Source organism: Adiantum capillus-veneris, chromosome 4 (genome assembly GCF_014529385.1).
Source record: "Adiantum capillus-veneris isolate H3 chromosome 4, ASM1452938v2, whole genome shotgun sequence".
Lineage (NCBI taxonomy): Eukaryota > Viridiplantae > Streptophyta > Polypodiopsida > Polypodiales > Pteridaceae > Adiantum > Adiantum capillus-veneris.
The window spans coordinates 117,011,050-117,034,189 of NC_140934.1; the positions used below are offsets into that span (position 1 = coordinate 117,011,050).

Sequence of the window (23,140 nt, forward strand, 5' to 3'; positions counted from 1 at the left end):
TCATGTCCATCATCCGGTTAAATGTCGCAGGAGCATTGGTTAAGCCAAAAGGCATCACCAAAAACTCAAATAACCCAAAAGTAGTCCGAAAGGCCGTCTTGTAGACGTCTCTCGACGCGATTCGGATCTGATGATATCCACTCTTCAAATCAATCCTGCTAAAGCACGAGGATCCCTGTAACCTGTCGAGTATATCATCGATCCTAGGAATCGGAAATCTGTTCTTGATGGTGATTTTGTTGAGAGCTCTATAATCGATGCACATTCTCCAAGATCCGTCTTTCTTCAAAACCAACAACACTGGAGAGCAATACGGTGAAGTACTAGGCTGGACAAGACCCTTTTCTAAGAGGTCTTTCACTTGATTCATAATCTCTTCAGGCTCACACGGAAAGGTGGCCGGTTCGGTGATATGCTTCCAGGTATCAGATCAATGGTATGATCTTATCAATGGTATGATCTTCGGGACGAGCACGTGGTAACTCGCCTGATAGGCCTTCTGAGAAGCAATCGGCGTAAGAGTGGAGAAAATCTTGGCATTCTTTATCAAGTTTAGACATATTTGTCCTATCGTTATCGCTCAATTCTTTTATAAAGATCGAGTAAACAAACAGACTAGATTTCATTAATTTGAAATGGCCGAAGCCGATACAATAGGGACAGACTCACCCTTCAGTCTAATATCAAGTACAATGGTTCTGTCCTTCTCTATCGTCAAAGTCGCTTTTCTCGCTCGATAATCGACCACGGCGTTGTTCTTGTGGTACCGGGTAATCCCTAAGAGAACATCACAACCCTCCAAAGGCATTATGAAGAAGTCCTCATGTCCCAAATACCCCTGACAATGCAACCGAAGTTTGCCAATGACAGGTGTAATGGCTAAGTCCATGCCGCGTGTTGCTAGAACTGCCTCCGCAAGTGGTCCCATCCGATTGGGAGTGATCTCGAGCCAAGCCGCCAATTCCGGTGAAATGATGTTGGCCTTGGCTCCTCCATCAAAGAAGATCAGGGCCTCTTGATCTTTCACTTTGTCCCAAGCTCGACAAAGTTCTGTACTCTCGTCCATGGTGTCGGGATCGGTACCCACACAATCTGGAACCAGTCATGTTTTCATCTTGCCTTTTCGTCCACGCTCCTCAGCTGCTCTCGAACTCTCAGGCCTGTCGTTGTCCTTATCATTCTGTTCTTTCTGTGCCTTTTTAGGGCACTTTGCGGAGATATGTCCATCTTCCCCGCCTCCAAAGCACTTCCCCTCCTTGATGAATCGAGCTCGCTCCTGAGAAGTAAGCTTGGGTCATCAGCTTTTTCTCTGGGTTGCTCTTTTTCTTTCTACTTTCATTCCCAGAAGTCTGTTCAGCTCGTTGTGTCATAGCCTCATCTGTGGGGTAGGTCAGACTGCCAGAGTGAATGGCAAAGCCCCGATTCGCATGACTCATCAACTCCTGAATAGAAGCTGACTTCTGCTCCAAGCAGTGATCTCGGATCTCTGTAGGTAGACCCAAGGTGAACCGCTCAATCTGTTCTCTGAACGAGATCTTCTTGAATGAAGAGGCGGGTAGAAAAGAGCTCCAGAATCTTTCACAGTAAGCATTGATTGTATCTTTCTTGGTCATCCGAAGATGGTTCCAAGCAGCTCCTATATGATTATATCTCGTTCATACTTTGCGTCAACCAAGAAGAAATAAAAAGCTTCTTAAATTTCAGCCATTTAACTGGCACAGTCTTGTTTAGAAGAAGCGTGGACCACCAAGTGCGAGCATTCCCCTTAAAGTAAGAGGAAGCTCTCCGAATCTTGGAGTGCTCTGAGCAACGTCCTCCCGCGAAAGCGATGTCAAACTGTTGTATAAAAGACAAAGCCTTCGAAGCATCTGAGTATCCTGAAAAAGTATCAAATTTAATCGAGTGTCCACCTTCCCTAAACTCTCGGACTTTCTTGATTTTATCTTCCAGAAAGTCATACTGGTTGGCTTTATAAAAATTCTTCTTGTTCGCATAAAAGTTTCCGTCATCGGAATCTGAGCTGTCTGTAGACGAGTCCTCAGTAGAACTATCAATCTCTGAGCGAGATTTAGCCTTCTTTGCCTTTTTCTTGCCCTTTCCGAAGCGTTGTTTCTTGCTTCGCTTTTTACCTTTTCTGTCTTCTTTGCTCGAATCTGAAGAGCTAGAAGAACTGGGTACTCCTTCAAAGTGAACACGCTTCTTTTGTTTCTTTGCTTTGTCAAATGTCAACTAACGACCCAAATAACCCGAGAAGTCAGTGCCTTTCTTTTGCTTTTTGCCGTGCTTTTTGGCTTTCCTTTGCGCGTCAAAAAGCTCAGCAATCCGTGCATCAACAACCTCTTCTAATTCCTTCTCTGAATATTTCTTGTGAGCAGAAGGTTTCTTGAGAGCGGGTTTCGGGGGTGGTGTAGTGGTTTTCTGCCATTGCTCGTGCACTTCCTGAAAAGAACTCTCGCTCATATACTTTGCAAATTTTGGGTCCTTCGCAAAATTGAGCATCATCTTCGTTGCATCGCCGATCAATTGACGACGCTCCATCTCTCGTCACTCCGCCTGAGTAGGTCGAGGTGGGCCATACTCTTTGCCGGAATCTTCGTTGTGATCCCTGCGTGAAGCATAGGTGCCGCGGAAAAAAAATTGGGGATCAGATTTCAAAAATCAGCCGTGCTCTGATAATACTGTAACGGACTTCGACACTCCCAGTCAAGAATCAATCGCGAGAGCACCAAATAACCACTTCAAAACAATGCACAGATCACAATAGATTTGCATTGGCCCGGCGGAGTTCCGTGCCTAGAGATATTGGCCCCAAAGACTGACGCCCCTTTCGGTATTTCTTTATGTATTAAATCAATATCAAAGTACAAAGAGCGGTTAGGGTTTCACTCTCAGACTCTGCATCCAGATGCTCTGCAGAGTGAGCCCTAAACCGTTTACTTAAAGGTTACAAGGGATGCCCAAAAGCTTCCAATTCAAAAGCAAAATTCCCTCTCTCTCTCTTAAGAGAGCAAAAGTAAAGCAAATCATCTCTCTCTCTCTCTCTCACATTTCAAATTGCGTAGCCCCCAAAAACTTGCCTCGCTTGCTGGCCCCTTTTTCCACGCCGCAAAATCCGGAAAAAGCTGCCACGTGGCATTTCAGCGCCAAAGTTAGGGTTTCCAACCAACAATTAGGATTTCTGCAAATTAGGGTTTCTGCCAAAAACTAAGATTTGCAAGAATAAGGATTTCTGGCAGAAATTAGGGTTTCTGTTGTCGGTAGCCACATCATCACTTTGTGACAGCCCGGCTCGATCTAAGCCACGGATGAAGTACCTGGTGTTGATGGATGTCCATCTCCACCTGCCTGAAGAGCCTCTTGCTCCATCTCCCACTGTGTAAAAGGATCTGTCTGTTTCTCTGTACTCTTGCAAAGCATTTGCAAATTTGCGCTGACAAGGACAAGATCATTAGCCTTCTTCACTCCAAGCCGATTCCTCTTCTTGGAAGCAATGTGGCTAAAGGTACTCCACAATTGCTCCAAGCATGAGGTACTAACTGACTGGCTGAGAATACGAATCGCCAATCTCTGAAGCTCAGGGCCATCACAGCCATAGTCCTCCTACCATAGCACTGAACCTATCTTCCTGCGATCAATCCAAGCATCTAGACTGCCAAATGAACCCCACATCTCTTTGTACTGTCTCAATTGATCTCTGACAATGCGTCGCCTATCTCTGACTAGAACCATCTTGTTTAAGATCCCGTAAATTGGTTCACGACTTCTCTATCTGTCTCTTGCCCTGCACCTTGGAACTCTGGATCCACCATGTACGTTGCCCCGTGAAAGGAGAGGCATATGAATTCCACCTCGAGCTGCAAAGCGCATGGATCTCCTCATATCGCTCTACTTTCGGCTCAAGTTGTGCAAGCTGCTTGATCGTGCGGTCCATTGCCTCATAAATCTTGCCAATGCAAGGATCCATGCCATCCAGAACTCGAAGCAAATGAAACACCGGTTTTACCTGAGCGTCTAGACTCTTGAGCTCCTTCCAGAACTCAAGATCCTCTGCCTTATCCATGCACAAAATCCCTGCAACTGTCTTTGCATAGGGGGAGGTGGTGAACTCATCACTGATGAAGACCTGTCGGACCACATTTTGACATTCAAACAGCATGCGCACAAGAAGAAAGTTGAATGCGAAGCGGGTGTCTCAATACTTTAAAAGCACTTTACCACCCGACCTCTTGAGGTACTCACTCCGAACCAAGTTGTGATTGTTGATGAAAGTAACAATCTTCACTGCAACAAGAACGACTGGAGCGATCTAGTCTAGCTTGCCGATGTCTTTTAGAAGGTTGTTCAAGCAGTGTGTCATGCAAAAGAACACTGTCACATACGGATAGTGGCCCTCTATAATAGCTGTTGATGCCCTGTTTGATGCCTCTCCATCTCTGACAAAGGCCACCACGTATTGCTCACTGATTGTTCTATGGCCGCTGTCCACTCTGCAGAGAGGACATCGGCGGACTTGCCACCAAGCATCGTGAGAGTGCACAAAGTACATCTCTCCACTCGAGTATGCGACGCGACCATGGATAGATCTCTTCCTTGTATCGCTCCACCCGTCGGCAATGAGAGAAACGCCATGTTTTGCCCAAAGACGCTGAATATTGAGTGTTGCTTGCTCCACGATAGCCTTCTCTCGATCAAGCAAAGTGGTTCGGAGAGCCTTTGAAGATGGCAGCACATAGCCGGTGCCATACTCTTCTATCCCGTTGCACCATAACTTTCCAATACTCCAACCTATTTCGATCAAACATAGAAGATGTTAGTATTAAAAAGGCGCAAACGCTCGATAACAGAAGAAATGAGAGAGAAGATTGATAAATCATAAAACATACCTCGCCGAGACAAATGAAATATGGTCGTGATAGAAGAATTGGGCCACAGCCGCATCCACCTCTTTCTTCTTCTTTGGGTCCCAAGAGCTGGCAAGGGTCCTTTGGCGACGAATCGGACTCGATGAAGATCCACCGACACCTAAACCGGATAGAGAGGAAGAAGGGAAAATGAGGGTCTTTGGGTCGATACCTTTGCGTGTGGACTTGGCATTATGGTTGGATTGCCGATTCTTTTCCTCGAGCTCCTTCCTCTTCTCGATGGTTACGTCGGTGCAAAATTTCACCTCATGTCCCGGCACTTGAAGAAAGTGGGCCCTCACTTTGTCATGCCCCCCTTTCCGTGTGTAAGAGCATAGCTTGCATGCCCATGCACAAGAACCTCCCGCCGTCGACAAGGTACCCTCCGTCACTTCACCCCACCACGACCATTTCTTCGCCTTTTGAGTGTTGCCCGCATGAACGGAGGGGGTTGTACGAGAAAAAGAGGCCATGGATTATCCGTGAAAGAGAGAGAGCTTGATCTCTGAGGGTTAGAGAGAGAGAGAGAGAGAGAGAGCCCTTGAGAGAGGGCTTGAGAGAAAGAGAGGCTTGATTCCCTGAGAGCTTGAGAGAGAGGCTTCACCTCTTGAAAGTTGAGACCGAGAGAGAGAGAGATCTTGAGCCTTGAGGGTTAGCCCAAGAGAGAGGTTGAGAGCTTGAGCCTTGAGACCCGACCGACGACTATGGCTTGAGAGTTGAGAGCAAGGGAGAGAGGGCCTTGAACTTGATGCATTTATGAAGGAATGGGGGAAGAGGAGGCAATATATAAAGAACATGCTAGCTGTCCCTGCCCGTTTTTGGCTGTTGGTTGCCTCACAGAGCCGTTTGAGAGCTGCCCGTTTCTGGCCGTTGGACTCGTTCTGACCCGTTCCTGCCCAACATGTCCGGTCACAAATTGTCATCTGAAACATCTGTCCGTTCCGGGACGTTCCATGCAATTTCAATCGGCCGAAACGCCGTTCCGACGTTCCAAGGCCCCCAAGCCACGTTCCCTGGTAACTCTGATGGCAATACCAATACTCAGTTAGCTGCCTCGGCCCTCGGTACCCACGAGGTACGATCACAATTGTCATGAATGTGACTTGACGCTTTGTTTGGCTCGAGAGTTTGAAGCCAAAGGCAAAAGCGAGAACTCACAGGAAGACGAGGATAAAGCCAAGCTGGACAGAGATTACGATAATAAAGATTTGGCAAAGGAGATTGACATGGCACATGTGGCGGTGGCCACAGTGGTCTCAACGTCATATTTCTAGTCAAATGACAGGTGTCACCACTAGCTTCAACCAGAGAGGCTCTTGTGAGTGGCAGAGAGGAGCAATGACTGCTCCCTATAACTAATTTGGACCCTTGTGTTGGAGTTCAAGTTATTGGTGTTTGGACCCGTAGGTCGGAGTTCAATGCACATGCATCTGGCAGGGACCCAATCAAACCTCTAAAACACTATGGATGAGTGCACCAATCCATGATTGTTGGTCAGATTATTGTCGGAATGTGTTCCAATAGTTCATTATCTTGGAGTTTTATATTTTGGACGTGATGTGTTCACAGTTCATGAATGGGGATTATTTGACGTAGTATGGTCTACAGTTCAAAGTTTCTACAAAGGCAACCGATGCTCAAGATGGCATTACTTTCAGGTACATAGTTGAGGAGAGCAACACCGAGGTGTATCCAGTTGGTGGCCACTACTGGGGTGTCCATGGTAGCTTCTTCATCAACTTGGTCTCACTATTGATGTCCACTATGAGCTGCAAAGAGGGTGTTTAAAGTTTTGGCATCTCAAGTGAATTGCCCAATGTGATCCCATTATTTAGTTTGGCTTTTAGGTATTTATTTTACTTATTTGTGAGTCTTGGGTAGGGCAATTTACTGGGATTGCTATATAAGCAACCCCTTGCCTCCATTGTATACACATTCAGTTATTCATTGCCAAGGTTGATTGGTTGAGGAGACTCTCTCGTGCTCACTCCCCTTGGTCTCTACGCTTCCGCATCATCGACTTTGACATAGAGATACCCACAGAGCCCTTGCCTTCATTCAGCAATTTGACATAGCTTTTTCTAAAGGTCGCTACTTAGAGGACTCAAAGATTAGAAGGGTGGCATCTTATCTAAAAGGAAATGCACGGACATAGTGGTCCACTCTTCTTTTACGAAAAGAAGCACCAACCAAGTGGCTTAAATTCAAGCGACTTTTTATTTCCTCTTGGCTCACTTAGAAGTACGAGCGCGATGTGATTACAGCTTGGAATCATCTGCGGATGACTAAGGAGACACTTTAAATTCATTCTGGGAAAGGTTTTGGGATGCTTTTCTACCTACCTCTTCCTTCAAAAAGATCAGTTTTAAGCAGCAAATTGAGTGGTTTTTTTGTGGACTCTCTAAAGAGATTCGAGATTACTATTTACTACAAAAATATGAGTCCATCCAGCAACTGATAGGACATGCTAAGCAAGGGTTTGCTATGCATTCGGGTGACCTAACTTACCCAATAGATCAACAGTTGACACCAAGGACCGGACAAAATTTGACCAATGATAACAGAGGGAAGAAGAAGTTTCAAAAGAAGAAAAGATACTCATCCCCGCTTGACGGAGGACCAGAAATCCGAGTATCTCAAAGAAGACGAGTGTTTTGACTGTGGCGAACAAGGCCATATTGCCACACGGTGCCCCAAAAAGGCACACAACACCATCAGAAGATAGGCCAGAGAGTTCCAGAGCAACAGAAGAACGTGGTAGAAAAGGAAAGATGAAAGCAAGACTAGTACCAGATTGTGTGGAGACCGACACAGATCAAATGGATGAAAGCACAGAACTTTACCACACATGGGGCAAAGTACAAGATCAAGAAGTCCTCATCTTCTTTGACAGAGGAGCCAAGGCCAACTTCATTTCCCCCGAATTGGAGGCTTGGCCAAGAATTACGCCCGACAAAATGGGACCACAGGCAGAAGCTGTTCTAGCGACACCTGGACGAGATATTACCATTACACTTGTCATTGGCAAACTTTGTTTGCATTATCAGAGGTATTTAGAGCACGAGGACTTTTAAATCATGCCTTTGGAAGGATGTGACGTTCTCCTAGGTATATATATATATATATATATATATATATATATATATATATACACATTCGTGTTTGGCACACATGCATGCATGTGTGTGTGGTTTTGAATGTATTTAATTATGAATGTGGGTGTACCTCTTTACAAATGAATTTTGCCATTCCATGGCCCATTTTATCAGCAGCATCCTCAATTGCATTTTGATATCTGCAACCATAACAATCCAAGAAACCTGAGTACATATAGAAACGGTGTACAAATTACTCTTAATGCTCCAGATAAGAGAAGATTAAGAGGGGCCTTTTGTTAAGCAATTAACGGAAGAAGGAATGTATTCCAATGGAGGATGAAGAGCTTGGTCATGAGTAAAAAACTTAAACTCGCCTTTTTTCAAGTCTTAAAAATGCTGTAGACACATGATGAAATTCATCCATAAGAATTTTGTAGTCTTTATGTCCACCTGAACCCACATAGAAGTTAACTCTCATGACCAACTTCATCCCATTGACATACATGGAAAAAAACGAACAACAACATTTAGAAACAGGGGATGATCTACATACAAGGGAAATTCCATGTGGGATCATATATATTTTTGTGCAAGCTTTTCAACACTGGCAGTTTGGTATCCACATGAATGCTCATGTCATCCTCTGAAACATTAGACAAATCGTAACAAAATTGCTGTTGAATTCTCACTAGAGGTTAAAAGTGCATTTTGAAAGAGGGAGCGGGCACTCACCGACTGTGTCAAGTGCTCTTAACACCAGGTAAAATACGCAAATCTGCAAAAATAGCAAAACATTGTTGAGCACCACAATTAGAAATTATAATGTGCCCACACAAAAGCAAGGCAGCTGAAAGGATCCACACAAACACAACGCAATTACTCTCGAATGTAACAAGAAGATAAATGCACATGTAAGTCCTGCATGGGTTGAAATACGAACTGTGTAACACATAGAAGTACCGCATCACGGAGCTCTGTCCCGAGCTGTTGGATGACAATGGCAAAACTCCTCGAAACCCGCTGCAGCATGAGATAGCAGAAGGAAAGATCAGGATCACGCACAGGCACCTGCTTCTTGATGGCTGATGCCGCATACTTTAGCTTCACAAGAGCAGGAATTTCCTCTGGATGCTCTAGTAACCCTCCCAAAAAACCCATTGCAGATCTTCTGTAGATCCAAAAGCTGGGTCCTCTTTATTTAGATTTAGAACTCTGCGTAGCACTCTGTTGTGTGTGTGTGTGTGTGTGTGTGTGTTGGGGTGGGGAGGAAGAGAGAGAGAGAGAGAGACTTCTGAGGAAGCCTATAAAGCGGAACCTGCAGATCGCGCGTCCCCGAAAGAGCAGGCAATGTATGTCTTGAGTTCGGTCCAGGTGGCACGATGGTGATCAGAAAATTGAAGTCGAGCCCTTACGTACATAGTACATGGTATACATGCTGGCTCGATCATGAAACGCAGCCTACTTAAACTAGAGTGCTTAGTTAGCTATGTTCCATCGAATTGAGATCGAACAAAATATTGGAAACTGAGAGAGTAAGAGAGAGAGAGAGAGAGAGAGAGAGATTTCATGAAAGAGTGTTAGATTTTTTTACCTAAGAGTGTTTGGGATACTGATCGTCGTGGTTTTGTGGTGTATCTCTGCATAAATTGGTTATCGATCGTAGTGCTTCAGAGAGGTACCTCGCCAAAAACCACAAGGAGTGTTAAGAGTTTTGTCAAGCTCAATGTTCATGATCATACAAGATGTCAATGTTATTAATTGTTTGTTGTTCCATTTTTATGTTTTAAAAAAGAAAAAGAAAACATGCAAGTCTCCTTGCATGGGGGAGTTTGCACAGTCCTCCCCAATTTTTATAATACGAAGGAACGTGCCATTTTCACGGCAGCATGCAATTTTCAGTGTGTTCATTGACTGCATTCTCAGTGTCAAAAATCAAAAAATAATAATGCTTACTCACCGCGTGATTGAATGTCTATCGCCAATGGAGTTCCTTGCATCAACGATGTTGGGCATCTCCTGCACTTAACCCGCTACAAGAGACGACATACCTGGGAGGATACCCTTCAAGAAGATTTTGTGCTATTGTGAGAACACCACATTTTGTATACATATCGATCAAACCACCACCAAGCATGAAATCGTACTCCCAACAAACGTTGACTAGCAATCATATTGTGAATTCTAATATCTATGGTTGTGTACGTGATTGCATCTGCTGGTTTTCTTACCCGCATGCCTTCCAGATTCCTGTGTAGGCGTAGTTGATTGCATCTAGATAGAGACCCTTCCTGCGATCTTGTGGCGGCGTTCCGCACAAGAAGCTCCTCGGGCGCTTTTCGTGCGTTTTGAAGAGCACCATATGTGACGTACACATAGTCCCAAGCAAAGCCAAGCACAAGTTCTTTCCTGTATCGCTCATTGGCCTTGCTCTTGTTGTGCATATCCCACAGTGAGTGCATTCAAGGAGTCCACACTACAGATAGAAATATGAAAATAGCCTAAAGCTTTCTGCGCTTGCTTCTACGGTGCGTATCCCGCTACCAATGCATTGAAAGAGACGCCATTCCCATCATTTAATGCATTCGACAAGAAACATTTCGGGCAAAATGGTCATGAAGAATATGCCCATGTCATATTGCATCTTTGAAATTTATTTCACAGCTTCCTCACCTGTCCGTGCTTGACATAACTGGACATAAAAGCACACCAAGAGACTTCTGTTGGTGAGAAACAATATGATTGTGAATTTTTGTGCCAATACAAGCTTGTGTAGAGCTACATGGCTTCATGCATGCATACATGATTGCATCTGGAGAGAGGCCCTTACTTCGCATCTGCTGAAAACAAAATAGAGCTTTATGACCCTGGCCTTGTGGAGCAAATCATGCAATCAACGCATTCCAAGAGTCCACACTCACGACATGAAGCTCCGCGAGCACTTGCGTAGAGCCACATGCCTTGAAGATGAAAGTATAGGTGACTGAATTTGGAGAGATATACTTGCTTTGCATCTTTCTTGCCCTGCTCTTGTTGCGCACATCCCGTAATCAGTGCATTCCAAGGGGAAGTTCATTCTGGACAGAAAACGTCTCTAGCACTTTTTGTGCTCTCTCAAGCACACCACATTTGGCATACATATCGACAAAGACAGTCCCAAGCATGGCATCTTCTTTCAACAGCCATGTTCTTGTTGTGTACATCCCATAATCAATGCATTTCAAGAGGCAACATTTCGGACATGCCTTTATGCATGCATACATGATTGCATCTGGAGAGAGCCCCTTGCTTCACGTCTACTAAAAACAGAATAGAGCTTGTTGGCCCTGCCCTTGTGGAGCAAATCATTCAATCAACGCATTCCAAGAGTCCACACTCAGAACATGAAGCTCCTCAAACACTTGCGTAGAGCCACAAGCCTTGACTAAATTTCGAGAGATATAATTGCTTTGCATCCGCTAAAAACAACCTAGAGCTTTCTTGCCCTGCTCTTGTTGCACACTTCCGGCAATCAGTGCATTCCAAGGGGCAACAACCCGGAAAGAAAACTGCTCTAGCACTCTTTGTGCTCTCTCAAGTACACCACATTTGGCATGCATATCGACCAAGATAGTCCCAAGCATGGCATCTTTTGTCAATAGCCATGTTCCTATTTTGCACAACTTGTAATCAATGCATTTCAAGAGGCAACATTCCGGACATGCCTTTATGCATGCATACATGATTGCATCTGGAGAGAGCCCCTTGCTTTGCATCTACTAAAAACAGAATAGAGCTTGTTGGCCCTACCCTTGTGGAGCAAATCATTCGATCAACGCATTCCAAGAGTCCACACTTAGAACATGAAGCTCCTCGAACACTTGCGTAGAGCCACATGCCTTGACTAAATTTTGAGAGATATACTTGCTTTGCATCCGCTAAAAACAACCTAGAGCTTTCTTGCCCTGCTCTTGTTGCACACTTCCCGCAATCAGTGCATTCCAAGGGGCGACAACCCGGAAAGAAAACTACTCTAGCACTTTTTGTGCTCGATCTCTTTAGCACACCACATTTGGCATACATATCGACCAAGACAGTCCCAAGAATGGCATCTTCTGTCAATAGCCATGTTCATATTTTGCACAACCTGTAATCAATGCATTTCAAGAGGCAACATTCCGGACATGCCTTTATGCATGCGTACATGATTGAGAGAGAGCCCCTTGCTTTGCGTCTACTTAAAACAGAATAGAGCTTGTTGGCCCTACCCTTGTGGAGCAAATCATTCGATCAACGCATTCCAAGAGTCCACACTTAGAACATGAAGCTCCTCGAACACTCGCGTAGAGCCACATGTCTTGACTAAATTTGGAGAGATAAACTTGCTTTGCATCTGCTTAAAACAACCTAGAGCTTTCTTGCCCTGCTCTTGTTGCACACTTCCCGCAATCAGTGCATTCCAAGGGGCGACAACCCGGAAAGAAAACTGCTTTAGCACTTTTTGTGCTCAATCTCTCAAGCACACCACATTTGGCATACATATCGACCAAGACAGTCCCAAGCATGGCATCTTCTGTCAATAGCCATGTTCCTATTTTGCACAACCTGTAATCAATCCATTTGAAGAGGTGACATTCCGAAAACGGAACTCCTCAAGTACTTTTTGTGCCCATATCAGCTTCTTGCGTGGAGCTACATGCCTTCATGCATGTGTATGTGATTGCATTTGGAGAGAGGCCCTCGCTTCGCATTTGTTGAAAACAAAATAGAGCTTTCTAGCCCTGCCCTTGTGGAGCAAATCATGCAATCAACACATTCTAAGAGTCAACACTCAGGACACGAAGCTCCTCGAGCACTTGCGCAAAGCCACATGCCTTGAATGAATTGGGAGAGATATACTTTCTTTGCATCCGCTAAAAACAACCTATAGCTTTCTTGCTCTGCTCTTGTTGTGCACATCCCGCAATCAGTGCATTCCAAGGGGCAGACATTCCGGACAGAAAACTGCTCTAGCACTTTTTGTGCTCTCTCAAGCACACCACATTTGGCATACATATTGATCAAGATAGTCCCATGCATGGCATCTCCTTTCAACAACCATGTTCTTGTTGTGCACATTCCGCGATCAATGCAGTTCAAGAGGCGACATTTCGGAGAGGAAGCTGCTCAAGCACTTTTTGTGCCCATAACAGCTTCTTCAGTAGAGCTACATGCCTTCATGCATGCATACATGATTGCATCTGGAGAGAGGCCGTCACTTCACATCTACTGAAAATAGAATAGAGCTTGCTTGCCCTGCCCTTGTGGAGCAAATCATCCAATCAGCGCATTGTAAGAGTCCACACTCAAGACACGAAGCTCCTCGAGCACTTGCGTAGAGCCACATGCCTTGATTGAATTAGGAGAGATATACTTTCTTTGCATCTACTAAAAACAACATAGAGATTTTTACCCCTGCTCTTGTTGCGCACATCCCGCAATCAGTGCATTCCAAGAGGCGATTCTGGATAGAAAGCTCCTTAAGCACTTTTTGTGCTCTCTCAAGCACACCACATTTGGCATACATATTCACCAAGACAGTCACAAGGATGACTTTTCTTGCGTAGAGCCACATGCCTTCAAGATGCATGCCTAGGTGATTGCATCTAGAGAGAGGCCAGATGTGTAGCATTCCAAGAGTCACGCTCCAAAAAGGAAGCTCCTTGAGCTCTTGCATAGAGCCACATGCCTTCAAGATGTCAGCATAGCCTTCAAGACGCAAGTATAGGATGCTGAATTTTGGAGAGATACACTTGCTTTGCATCCGTTGAAAGCAGCCTAGAGCATGATACGCTTCCCCAAGAGCATCGGACCAGGTATGGGCTCGTTAATTCTCTCACCCATGTCAACGGCGTTGCAAAAGGTCAATGGCCTTCAAGGTGCAAGCATATGCATTCAGCAGCCTCTGACTAACAATATAATTGTGAATTTTTGTGCCCATACAAGCTTCTTGTGTAGAGCTACATGGCTTCATGCATGCGTATATGATTGCATCTGGAGAGAAGCCCTTGCTTCGCATCTGCTAAAACCAAAATAGAGCTTTCTAGCCCAGTCCTTGTGGAGCAAACCATGCAATCAATGCATTGTAATGGAATTTGCCTATTCAATTTGAAAGTAGCGGAATTTAATAAGAGTACTTTCAAGAAATGATTTTGTGAGCATAGCGGGTTGACATAATTGAAGATAGCAACATAATCATAGCAATTAGTTAACTTGGCATAGACAATACTTTTGCAAGAGAGAGAATTTAGAGAACATGACAACAGTTGAGGACCGGATTTATGTGGAGCCGGTCCCCCCTCCAATAGGCATTTGTATTATGATTTCTCCCATAAAGAGAGACTTGTTACAATACATTATTTGTGTTCCTTGTGACCTAGGTGAAGCAATGAAGATGGAAAGCTTCATGCATCACCATCATAGCATAACCTAAACTTGAAGAAAGCTTTAACTATACCAAGCCTCAGTCCCAAGACCTCAAACACCTTCGAAGGTGGAGAGAGCTAGCAGGGAATGAGGGTAGGGAAGAGGAAGAAGAAACATTTCATACGAGAAAGAGCTAGTTCCTCACTTATCATAACTCTTGTGCTAGCATACATAATAGCATAGTAATGAAGAAGAAATAGATGGCAAGCTCAAGCATTGAAGCATGGCTCTTGGATGGATTTGCACTCCATAGCCAAGAGTGTTGGTGTAGGCTCTCAACCTCTACTTGCTTGGAGAAAGAGAGGGAGCTCTTGCACTTTGCATAGTACACAATGAGAGTGTTTGTGAGTGTGTGTGGGTGAGTATACCCCCTAAGCACCCCCCTAGCTACTTGGGTCGATCCCCCCTTGTAGCTCATGCTTGAAGCTCATTGGACCCCCCTAGGCCTAGCCAATCACAAGCAGGAGCCATTACAAGCAACAGGGATAGCCTTGGGACAAGTGTCCCCCTTTCCCCTTTGAGAGAGAAGACTTGATAAATGCAAAATCAATTAATTAAATATCCTTTATTATCATTGGACCCCTTGGGTGGCCAACCAATAGGTTTCAGGCACACCATGAGGGCAACATGAGGAGGAACTTGACAAGTGTCCTTGCTGCCTCTTCAAGCTGGGGCTTCCCTTGTGTGTGTGTGTGTGTGTGTGTGTTCTTTCTCATCCCCCCCCCCCCCCCTTGTAGGCTCGCCCGCCTCCTTGTAGGGATCTTTTTGACTTTGGATGAGCAAGCCCCTTAGTCATCAAGCATGACTAAGCACTTGAAGTAGGGGGTGTTCCCACAAGCATCTCAGGCAAGCTTCTCAAGGCACTTCAAGCACCTTAATCATGCACCAAGTCAAGCACCTCAAGCATGGAGCCAGTCAAGCACCTCAAGCAGGACAAGCACCTCAAGCACGACAAGCACCTCGAGTTTGGGCCGAGTTCCCACCTCAAGCTCAGCCCTAGCTTACCTAAGGTCAAAGGACTTTTACACACATTATTGGAGGTCTTCAATGAAGCTAACCCTAAGGTCTTATGGTCCATTGGTTAGCCTTGCTCTTGATAGACCATCTCCCATTTGGGCCCCTTTACTATTGGCCCCGTGTTGAGATAGATCTAGAAGCACATATCTATATCTTAACACTTGTTCCCGTTTATTCTCCCACATTAAGTGATCAATTTAATATGAGAAAATCATTTGGGTTGGTTAGATATTAGATTTTATGACATGCATTCCAAGAGTCCACACTCACGACATGAAGCTCCTCGAGCACTTGCGTAGAGCCACATGCCTTGAATGAATTTGGAGAGATATACTTGCTTTGCATCCGCTAAAACCAACCTAGAGCTTTCTTTGCTCTTGTTGTGCACATCCCTCAATCAGTGCATTACAAGAGGCGACATTCCCGACAGAAAATTGCTCTAGCACTTTTTGTGCTCTCTCAAGCACACCACATTTGGCATACATATCGACCAAGACAATCCCAAGCATGAAATCTTCTTTCAATAGCCATGTTCTTGTTGTGCACATCCCGTAATCAATGCATTTCAAGAGGCGACATGCTGTAAAGGAAGCTCCTAAAGCACTTTTTGTGCCCATATCAGCTTCTTGCGTAGAGCTACATGCCTTCATGCATGCATACGTGATTGCATCTGGAGAGAGGCCCTCGCTTCGCATCTGCTGAAAGCAAAATAGAGCTTGCTGGCCCTGCCCTTGTGGAGCAAATCATGCAATCAACGCATTCCAAGAGTCCACACTCACGACACGAAGCTCCTCAAGAGCCGAAAGATTCCACATGAGACTGTTAATAGCCACCTCATCGCTGTTTAATAACATAGTATTTTGTGAACACGCATCGGTGACCTCAGCAACAACAGCTTGTTCGCCATTAGTGGCAGGTTTTCCTTTGACTTGTTTATCATGGGTGACGGTTCTCTTGTGAAGTTTTACGAGCACGTAACCTTTGACATTGTCTACTGTGCATTCTTCCATAAAATATGTGCACCCATCATGATGCTTAGCGATGTCAATTTGCTTCCCTTTCCGTTTTTTGTATGTGAAATACTTTAAGGTATAGTCACTGTTCTTTTTCACCACCGGTGGCCCTTGTTGCTTCCAATGATAGTCATCCTTGGTAAGCATCACTCTTTTCCCTTTACTCGTGTACTTGCAACATACTACCAACAAGTATGTGTGATCATTTGCTACATCATATGATGAGAGAAAGACGAACCCACATTTACTGAAGTTAGAAAACTTCCAAGTCCACTTTTTTTTTTAAAAGTGCTTTTCTCTACCTGTACAGACATCCCATGGATACTTGAGAAAGAAGTTCTCATTCACTTGAATGTTTCTCAGTGACATTGTTTTGAATGCATAATCCCGTAGAGTAGGCACAAGTCACAAGTAATTCCAAGGAGGGCACATGACCACATTTTCTCTGCATCGTCGTACCTTAAAACATTAGAGAACTACATGATAATACTAGAGTGATCTTCATGTGTCGACGGACTACGGTTTTGGACCACACATCCATGTGATGGTACTTGGTGATGACCTATACATCCAGATTGCAATGCTTCACTAGGATATACCTCAACAGAAGACGGCGGGGATGGCGGACTGTCCTGCTGAGGTGGTTGCTGGCGTTGGCGTTCCAGAGCAACAAGCATGACATGCTTCTGGCAGTGGCGCCATCCATAGTATTGCGAAGGCCTAGAATTTTTTAAAGATATTTTTAGCGCTGGGATTTTGACGGCATAGTTTTTTTTAGAGCTTTTAAGCGCTGGAGCCATGTGGGCTAATGACAGGCCAGGGATCCAGTTTGCAATGCTTCACTAGAATATACCTCAGCAGAAGACGGCGGGGATGGCGGACTGTCCTGCTGAGGTGGTTGTTGGCGTTGGCGTTCCAGAGCAACAAACATGACATGCTCCTAGCAGTGGCGCCATCCACAGTATTGCGAAGGCTTGGAGTTTTTTTTAGAGATTTTTAGCGCTGGGCTTTTGACGGTGTAATTTTTGTTAGAGCTTTTAAGCGTTGGAGCCACGTGGGCTAATGACAGGCTAGGGATTGCGAAATGCCCACTACGCTAACGAAGTAACAAGTGAAAGGGTCACCGTGGCTTTCTCAACAACTAGGCCTAGTACCGAAGGCGGCCCCTCTCTCTCTCTCTCTTTATCGCGTGCAAAAAGGCTTTTTTTTGTTGTGGATTTTAGCTTTCAAGTCGCAGATTGCAACAAGTGTAAAGGGCTCCCCCTTCCGTCATATTATGTTAGTAGATAAGAAAGAGATAAAATCAGTAGGGGGTACCCAATCATTATTATTATATTATTATTGAGAATCAGTGAAGATGCGCGTTGGCAATCAAACAAGAAGTAGATAGGCTTGACGGGGAGGTAAGGTGAGGTAGACTGCACGAGGGCGAGGGCGCAGACTACAGGAGGGCAAGGGCGAGCATCAGACGGACAAAGCAGGTAGCAAGGCGGGGGTCAACTGACTTCTTTTTTTAATAAAAACAAGCGCTCTTGTTTACAGCTGCGCAGGTTGGCTCGCCTGGTTACAGGGTCTGCACGAGCGCCAAACTGCGGGCGGTTGCGTGATCGAATCTCTAGTTCCCCTTTTGAAGGGTAGGCATCTCAAGTTAGGAGCCTAGGAGGTGAGCCTCTAGTCGAAGGAATCATTAGGTTGAGTTCAACTTGAAATTTAGTGTTTGGAAAAGGAATGCCTTAGCATAACCTTGAGTCAATTGAAATTCAAGACTAGTTGGTTGCAAACCATGGTGAAGGGAAGAAAAATCGATGAAATATGTGAGAAAATAGTTTGAAACAATCATACAAATTATTATTTCCAGTTTGCTTCTTTGTGAGGAGGAAACTCGACCAACGGCTGCTTAATAAAAACGACTTTTTCAAATATTGACTAGAATTAAGTTATAGAATGCAAGAAAAGTCAAGCCATGTGAGGTTGTGAAATGAAATCTCAAATTAAAAAAACTCATCATTATATATATATATGTGTGTGTTGAATATAATTGTGTGCGTGTGTTTATAGAATTTACTAGAATTATAGAAGGTGAAACTTCACTTTAACATTCTATTGTCACTTTAACATTTAAAACAATAGAATGCAAGGAAAGTCAAGACATGCAAGATGTGAAACGAAAGGTGAAATAAAAAGATCCATTTACTATTTTATAGTTGAAATAACATTTAACATTTAAGGTAAGTCACAATCATCACCTTAAAACATTGAAAGTATGTCTAACCCAACTCCACTCTAAAGCTTCTTTTAGAAAGCCAAAAATCAAAAGTTTATGGCCCACCTTCTATGCGGGCGGCCTCACCCCCGGACGCTGAAAGTGTTCACTCACTTTTCAGCATGAAGATATGAGTGTAGGACCAGACGAGCTCTTTGTTGTTCGATCTAACCAACGAGACTAGCCTGCTTGTTGTTTCAGTAGCGGCAAAACTGTTTTCTTTTTGCAACGTGAATTCGAGTGCTTGAGGACGAAGCTCAACTCATGGCAGGTCTTGAGCAGTCTGAACCTGACCTGAGTCACATTGGGTCTTTAGAGCCCCATCACACCTCCTAGCAGTTGTAGGGCGTACAACGCTTTCTTGCTTTACAAACATGCTATCATGTAGGATGTAGAAGAGCACTTTCGAGCAACTAGTGTAAGCGCTGCAGCCGCCACAAAAATTCTATAAAAAGTGAAATTTTAGAGTACTTAGAGTGCTTCGCTTCCACGTAATAGTAGGTAAAAATGCCTTTTAGTTGTCGTATATACGTGACAAAGGGCACTCGTCTAGTTGTCGTATATACGTGACAAAGGGCACTCGTCGTGTTACCACTATCACTATCACTACTTTTGAACATTTTATTAATTTTGTTTATGTTTTATTCTCAAAAACTATTCAAAAGAAGCAATGTAAATAGAACTCTCTTTTACCTATTATTCTTAAAGTTTGAGTAAAAAACAACCACTTCTATTTAGGTGCATGCATGAAGAGAGAAAGAGAATCCCTAGATCATGTGTTTGCGCGCTTCGCCTTTTTTCGACAAGAATCATCTTCTTGACTCTTCACCAAGAAAACGGTGCTCCAAAAGCATTCTAGCCAAGTGACCTAGTGTTTTATCTCCCCTTTCAAAGCCAACGGAATCATCAGAATCTCCATCATAGCAAAACTTCATAACATACACTTGTGTCCCTTTTTTATTCTTATTTTCTCTTAATCATGGCATACGCTCTCTTGATTGTATAGCTCGTGCTCTTATATCTTTCATATATATGTATTATTGTATTTCATACTCCATGGGATGAATAACAAGACGAAAAGCAAATATTGATTGAGGAGGATGGTTGGTACTCAGTATGGTGACAATCACAAAGTGTTGAAAATCAGCATGAAAATCAATCAAAGTGCCTAAAGATGCTTTCTCAAGTGGTTCTATTTACCATTTTGGAGTGTTCAAAGACTTTGCATATTCATTGGAAATCTGCTTGGAATTTGTTTGGCTCGTGCAGCATACACAAATATCATCTTATTCGTTTTCTTATGCTCGTTTTTCTTTTGTCAACTTAACTCTTGCATATATTTTGGATTTACATCTATATTTTAACTTTTCATTTGCTTGAGTTAATCAATTATGGCCATTCGAAACTCTCTTGTTATGGATCAAAAGATTGATATTCTTTTTGGAGAGCTTAAAAAGTAACGCACTACACGTAATCTCCTTCGGCAAAAACTTGAGAAATTACAAAAGCAAAGTTCCCACAAGCTCAATTATGAAGAAAAACAAATGGATTATCAAAGTGATTAAGCATACTTTGGTGTGCAACAACCCACATGACAAAACATGCTTCTCTTGGGTGGGGTGTGACTTAAAAACGACACAAACGATTGCGAGCTTGGAAGAAATTTTAAAGAATGGTAATGAAGTACTCTCTCCCTTCTCAACGCAAAGAGAAAGGCATGCATGAAATACTCTTGAATTTAGGACATGAAACTGTTACACACGACACAAACAGATTTTGGCAAATGCTACTTGCTCTTGAAAATGTAGAAAAAGTTTCTCGAGGACATGAAAAACTGTGACACACGACAAAGACAGATTTTGGCAAATGCTACTTGCTCTTCAAAATGCAGAAAAAGTTTCTCGCTCTACTTTCAAACAAAAATATATTGCCGGCTTGGAGTGTACTTTGTGTGTTGAGGTCAACAAATTTCGTCCACATTATTTCTTTAGCTCATGATATTGAAGCTGTGAAATGTAAAGATTCAAGTCCAAAAGGGCCACCAATCAAAAAGAGTTAACCTTCTCTTCGACCACCACAACGTACAAATCCTACTACTTTTCAACCACGGATCAACGACGCCCATGGATATTAATGGACGCAACATTATAATCAAAATTGAACACAATCAAGTAATTCCAGTCAAAAAGCTTTAGGACAAAGGAAGGTAAATAACAATGGTTCAAGTTATACTTTTAAACCTTCATCCATTCCTTTCTTGAAGTCATAGAACAAGGCTCCACATAGTCACAACAACAACAATACCGGCAACAAGAATAATAAAAATCTTGATGTGACGATTGTAGTTTGCTACACTTCAGAAAGCAAGCCAGTACCTTTCTCACACTTTATTGGGGCAATTGAAGATAATAATGACTATCAAGTGCACAACATGAAGATGGATGTCAACATTGCCAACACCTTTGAAGATAGCAATCAAAAATCCTAAGGTAATTGTTAGCGGGTTGTCGCCGACGAACATCTTTAGCATAGCTGGCACTAACATAATAATGTCAATACTAAAAAAAAGTGACTCGGATAGGGCAAATAAACTCTTTGAGGTTGTCAATTCTCAAGAATTGAACCTAACAAGCAAACACATCAACTTAATAAGCAAATCACCAACTCTAAAAATTTGCATATATCCTTTCTCACAGCTCTAGGTCACCACGCCATTTTGATGACTAAATAGACTGAGATCTCATGAAACTTTAAGGGAAGCTATATTAGGATTAAGGGGACGTGTCAACAACGTCTAGTCACAATCTGACAAGGTACCAAAATCATGATCCATCGTGTACCAGTCACAGAAACTGCACCCAAACAGGTCGTCCTTAGGTCTAATAACACTCTCCTATGGTCAAAATGGCAAGAAACAGTGATTTAAGCACTAAAAATTGAAGATTAGGCTTGCAGACACGAAGTCATAAACCAAGACAAAACTTGAAATGCTTACACTTGAATGAAAGAGCAAAGAGGAACACAATGCAATTTTCAGAATCAAAATAGGATTACCCAATCATGAGAGAAATTGATTACAAATCTGAGGTGCTTGGTCGCTTGAGCACACGTACATAGAGCTTATTTCTCTCCAAAAGATGAGCCTCCCTTTCATACCAAGGTTATTATCTTTTATACCTAGGGCTCTCATGAAGACCAGTGGCCAGGCTCACATGGGATTTCTTAAATATTATGAAAAAAATACAACTTATAGAATAGATTTACTACTCTGAAATCAAGATTTACATGTAGCGTAGCTACACTAGCTCAAAAAAATAATAGAGTATAAATATATTAAAAATGTGATGTTCGGCTAGGTGGATATGTGTATGCTAAAATAGCCAAACATTCCTCCCTTTCTAGCTCGTGTCGTCCCTTATGTGCAATCTTGTCGTGAGGGTTGTTTGAGGTTTGTCTTTAAGATAGGTCTTCAGCTTTGAAATTTCTTTGTAGTTGATGAGACACTCTCCCCTTTCTTGAGTGATTCAAATCTGTTGTTATTTGGTTGATACGTGAGTTGGGCTTCTATTGTCGAGGCAAATTTGCATTTTGTTGTGCATGCTCCTTTTTGTTACCACTTTTGGCAGTGAAGATGGCTATTTGTGTTGCTTGCCTTTTTGGGAACTGAGCCTCTTTGAGTAGTTAACTTTATGATGGATCTGGCCCTCGGGTTCCATTGCAATGCAAGTCCTCTGCAATATTTCACCAACTTGAAGCATTGTGCAAGTTCCTTATGATTGTTGTTGATAGCTCTCTTGTTGAATTTATCATTACTTGTCAGTGGTTTTTGAATGTCGTTCTTCAACTTGCCATCCCTTGAAGATAAGAGTTGCTCTCAACAAGCATAGTTGAGACCTACAGTCGTTGCCTAATTCTTTGACGATTGATATATGGGTAGCACTTTCCTTATTGCTAGTACCTAATATAGAAGGATCATATACAAGAGGATAACGATGAGTGTTTCTAGATAAGGGTCTAAAACTTGGATGACCAAAGGAAAAAGACTTGGTGGAAAAAAAGTACCTTTGGTATACACTCTTATTGGAATTGAGCAGTTGGACTTTAAGTACCTGTTCATGCAAGGTGAATGCTTGGGAGAAACAAAGGAAGAGTATCTAATGCAAGTGTCAATTATGGGACACTCTATATACATACAAAAAATTTGTCAAACAAAAGCATGTAGTGTGAAAGATGGAGTTGATGGGTGCTTCAAGGAACAAATGTAAAACATGCAATATCAAAGGATGTCGCAATAGCTTCCACGTCTCCAAGAAGGGTTTTTGATGTAAAAGCTTCTCCACTTGTACCTCACTATACTCAGTTCATGCATATCTTTTGGACTTCCTCCTTCACTTTGCTAGACTCGAA

General features: G+C 43.2%; 3 protein-coding genes across 5 annotated transcripts in view; all 3 read right to left on the reverse strand.

The window, feature by feature from the left end:
* Window positions 1–9,455, reverse strand: part of LOC147459865 (squalene synthase 1-like) — a 60,298-nt gene extending 50,843 nt beyond the window's left edge. Inside the window, exons 1-6 of one of the 3 annotated variants that reach the window (XM_086511056.1) lie at window positions 9,315–9,455; window positions 8,960–9,167; window positions 8,732–8,774; window positions 8,553–8,642; window positions 8,374–8,449; window positions 8,127–8,196 (exon numbers count right to left, since the gene is read on the reverse strand). In XM_086511056.1, coding sequence (XP_086367182.1) covers window positions 8,127–8,196; window positions 8,374–8,449; window positions 8,553–8,642; window positions 8,732–8,774; window positions 8,960–9,157 — 477 coding nt within the window. In that variant the 5' untranslated portion in view covers window positions 9,158–9,167; window positions 9,315–9,455. Of the gene's footprint in view, window positions 1–8,126; window positions 8,197–8,373; window positions 8,450–8,552; window positions 8,643–8,731; window positions 8,775–8,939 lie in introns of all 3 variants that reach the window. The other 2 variants (XM_086511055.1, XM_086511057.1) reach the window with 2 other exon arrangements.
* LOC147459866 (uncharacterized) lies at window positions 4,663–5,374 on the reverse strand. Its single transcript, XM_086511058.1, has 2 exons — window positions 4,884–5,374; window positions 4,663–4,785 (listed from the first exon to the last, which is right to left on the reverse strand). The coding sequence occupies exons 1-2, from the start codon at window positions 5,372–5,374 to the stop codon at window positions 4,689–4,691; spliced, it is 588 nt and encodes a 195-aa protein (XP_086367184.1). The 3' UTR covers window positions 4,663–4,688.
* Window positions 9,456–16,200: 6,745 nt separating the features above from the next.
* Window positions 16,201–17,192, reverse strand: LOC147459867 (uncharacterized). The gene is made up of 3 exons (XM_086511642.1): window positions 17,070–17,192; window positions 16,773–16,915; window positions 16,201–16,679 (listed from the first exon to the last, which is right to left on the reverse strand). Exons 2-3 carry the CDS (start codon window positions 16,837–16,839, stop codon window positions 16,201–16,203), a joined length of 546 nt encoding a protein of 181 aa, XP_086367768.1. The 5' UTR covers window positions 16,840–16,915; window positions 17,070–17,192.
* Window positions 17,193–23,140: the final 5,948 nt, after the last annotated feature.

Excerpts from the sequence above, each read along its gene's own strand:
- LOC147459866 (XM_086511058.1), bottom strand. The coding sequence starts at position 5,374 with ATGGCCTCTTTTTCTCGTACAACCCCCTCCGTTCATGCGGGCAACACT. Across the intron at positions 4,786-4,883 it reads ATTTCATTTGTCTCGGCGAG|GTTGGAGTATTGGAAAGTTA; the intron begins GTATGTTTTATG and ends TGATCGAAATAG.
- LOC147459867 (XM_086511642.1), bottom strand. The coding sequence starts at position 16,839 with ATGTCACTGAGAAACATTCAAGTGAATGAGAACTTCTTTCTCAAGTAT. Across the intron at positions 16,680-16,772 it reads TCCATGGGATGTCTGTACAG|CAAATGATCACACATACTTG; the intron begins GTAGAGAAAAGC and ends CATATGATGTAG.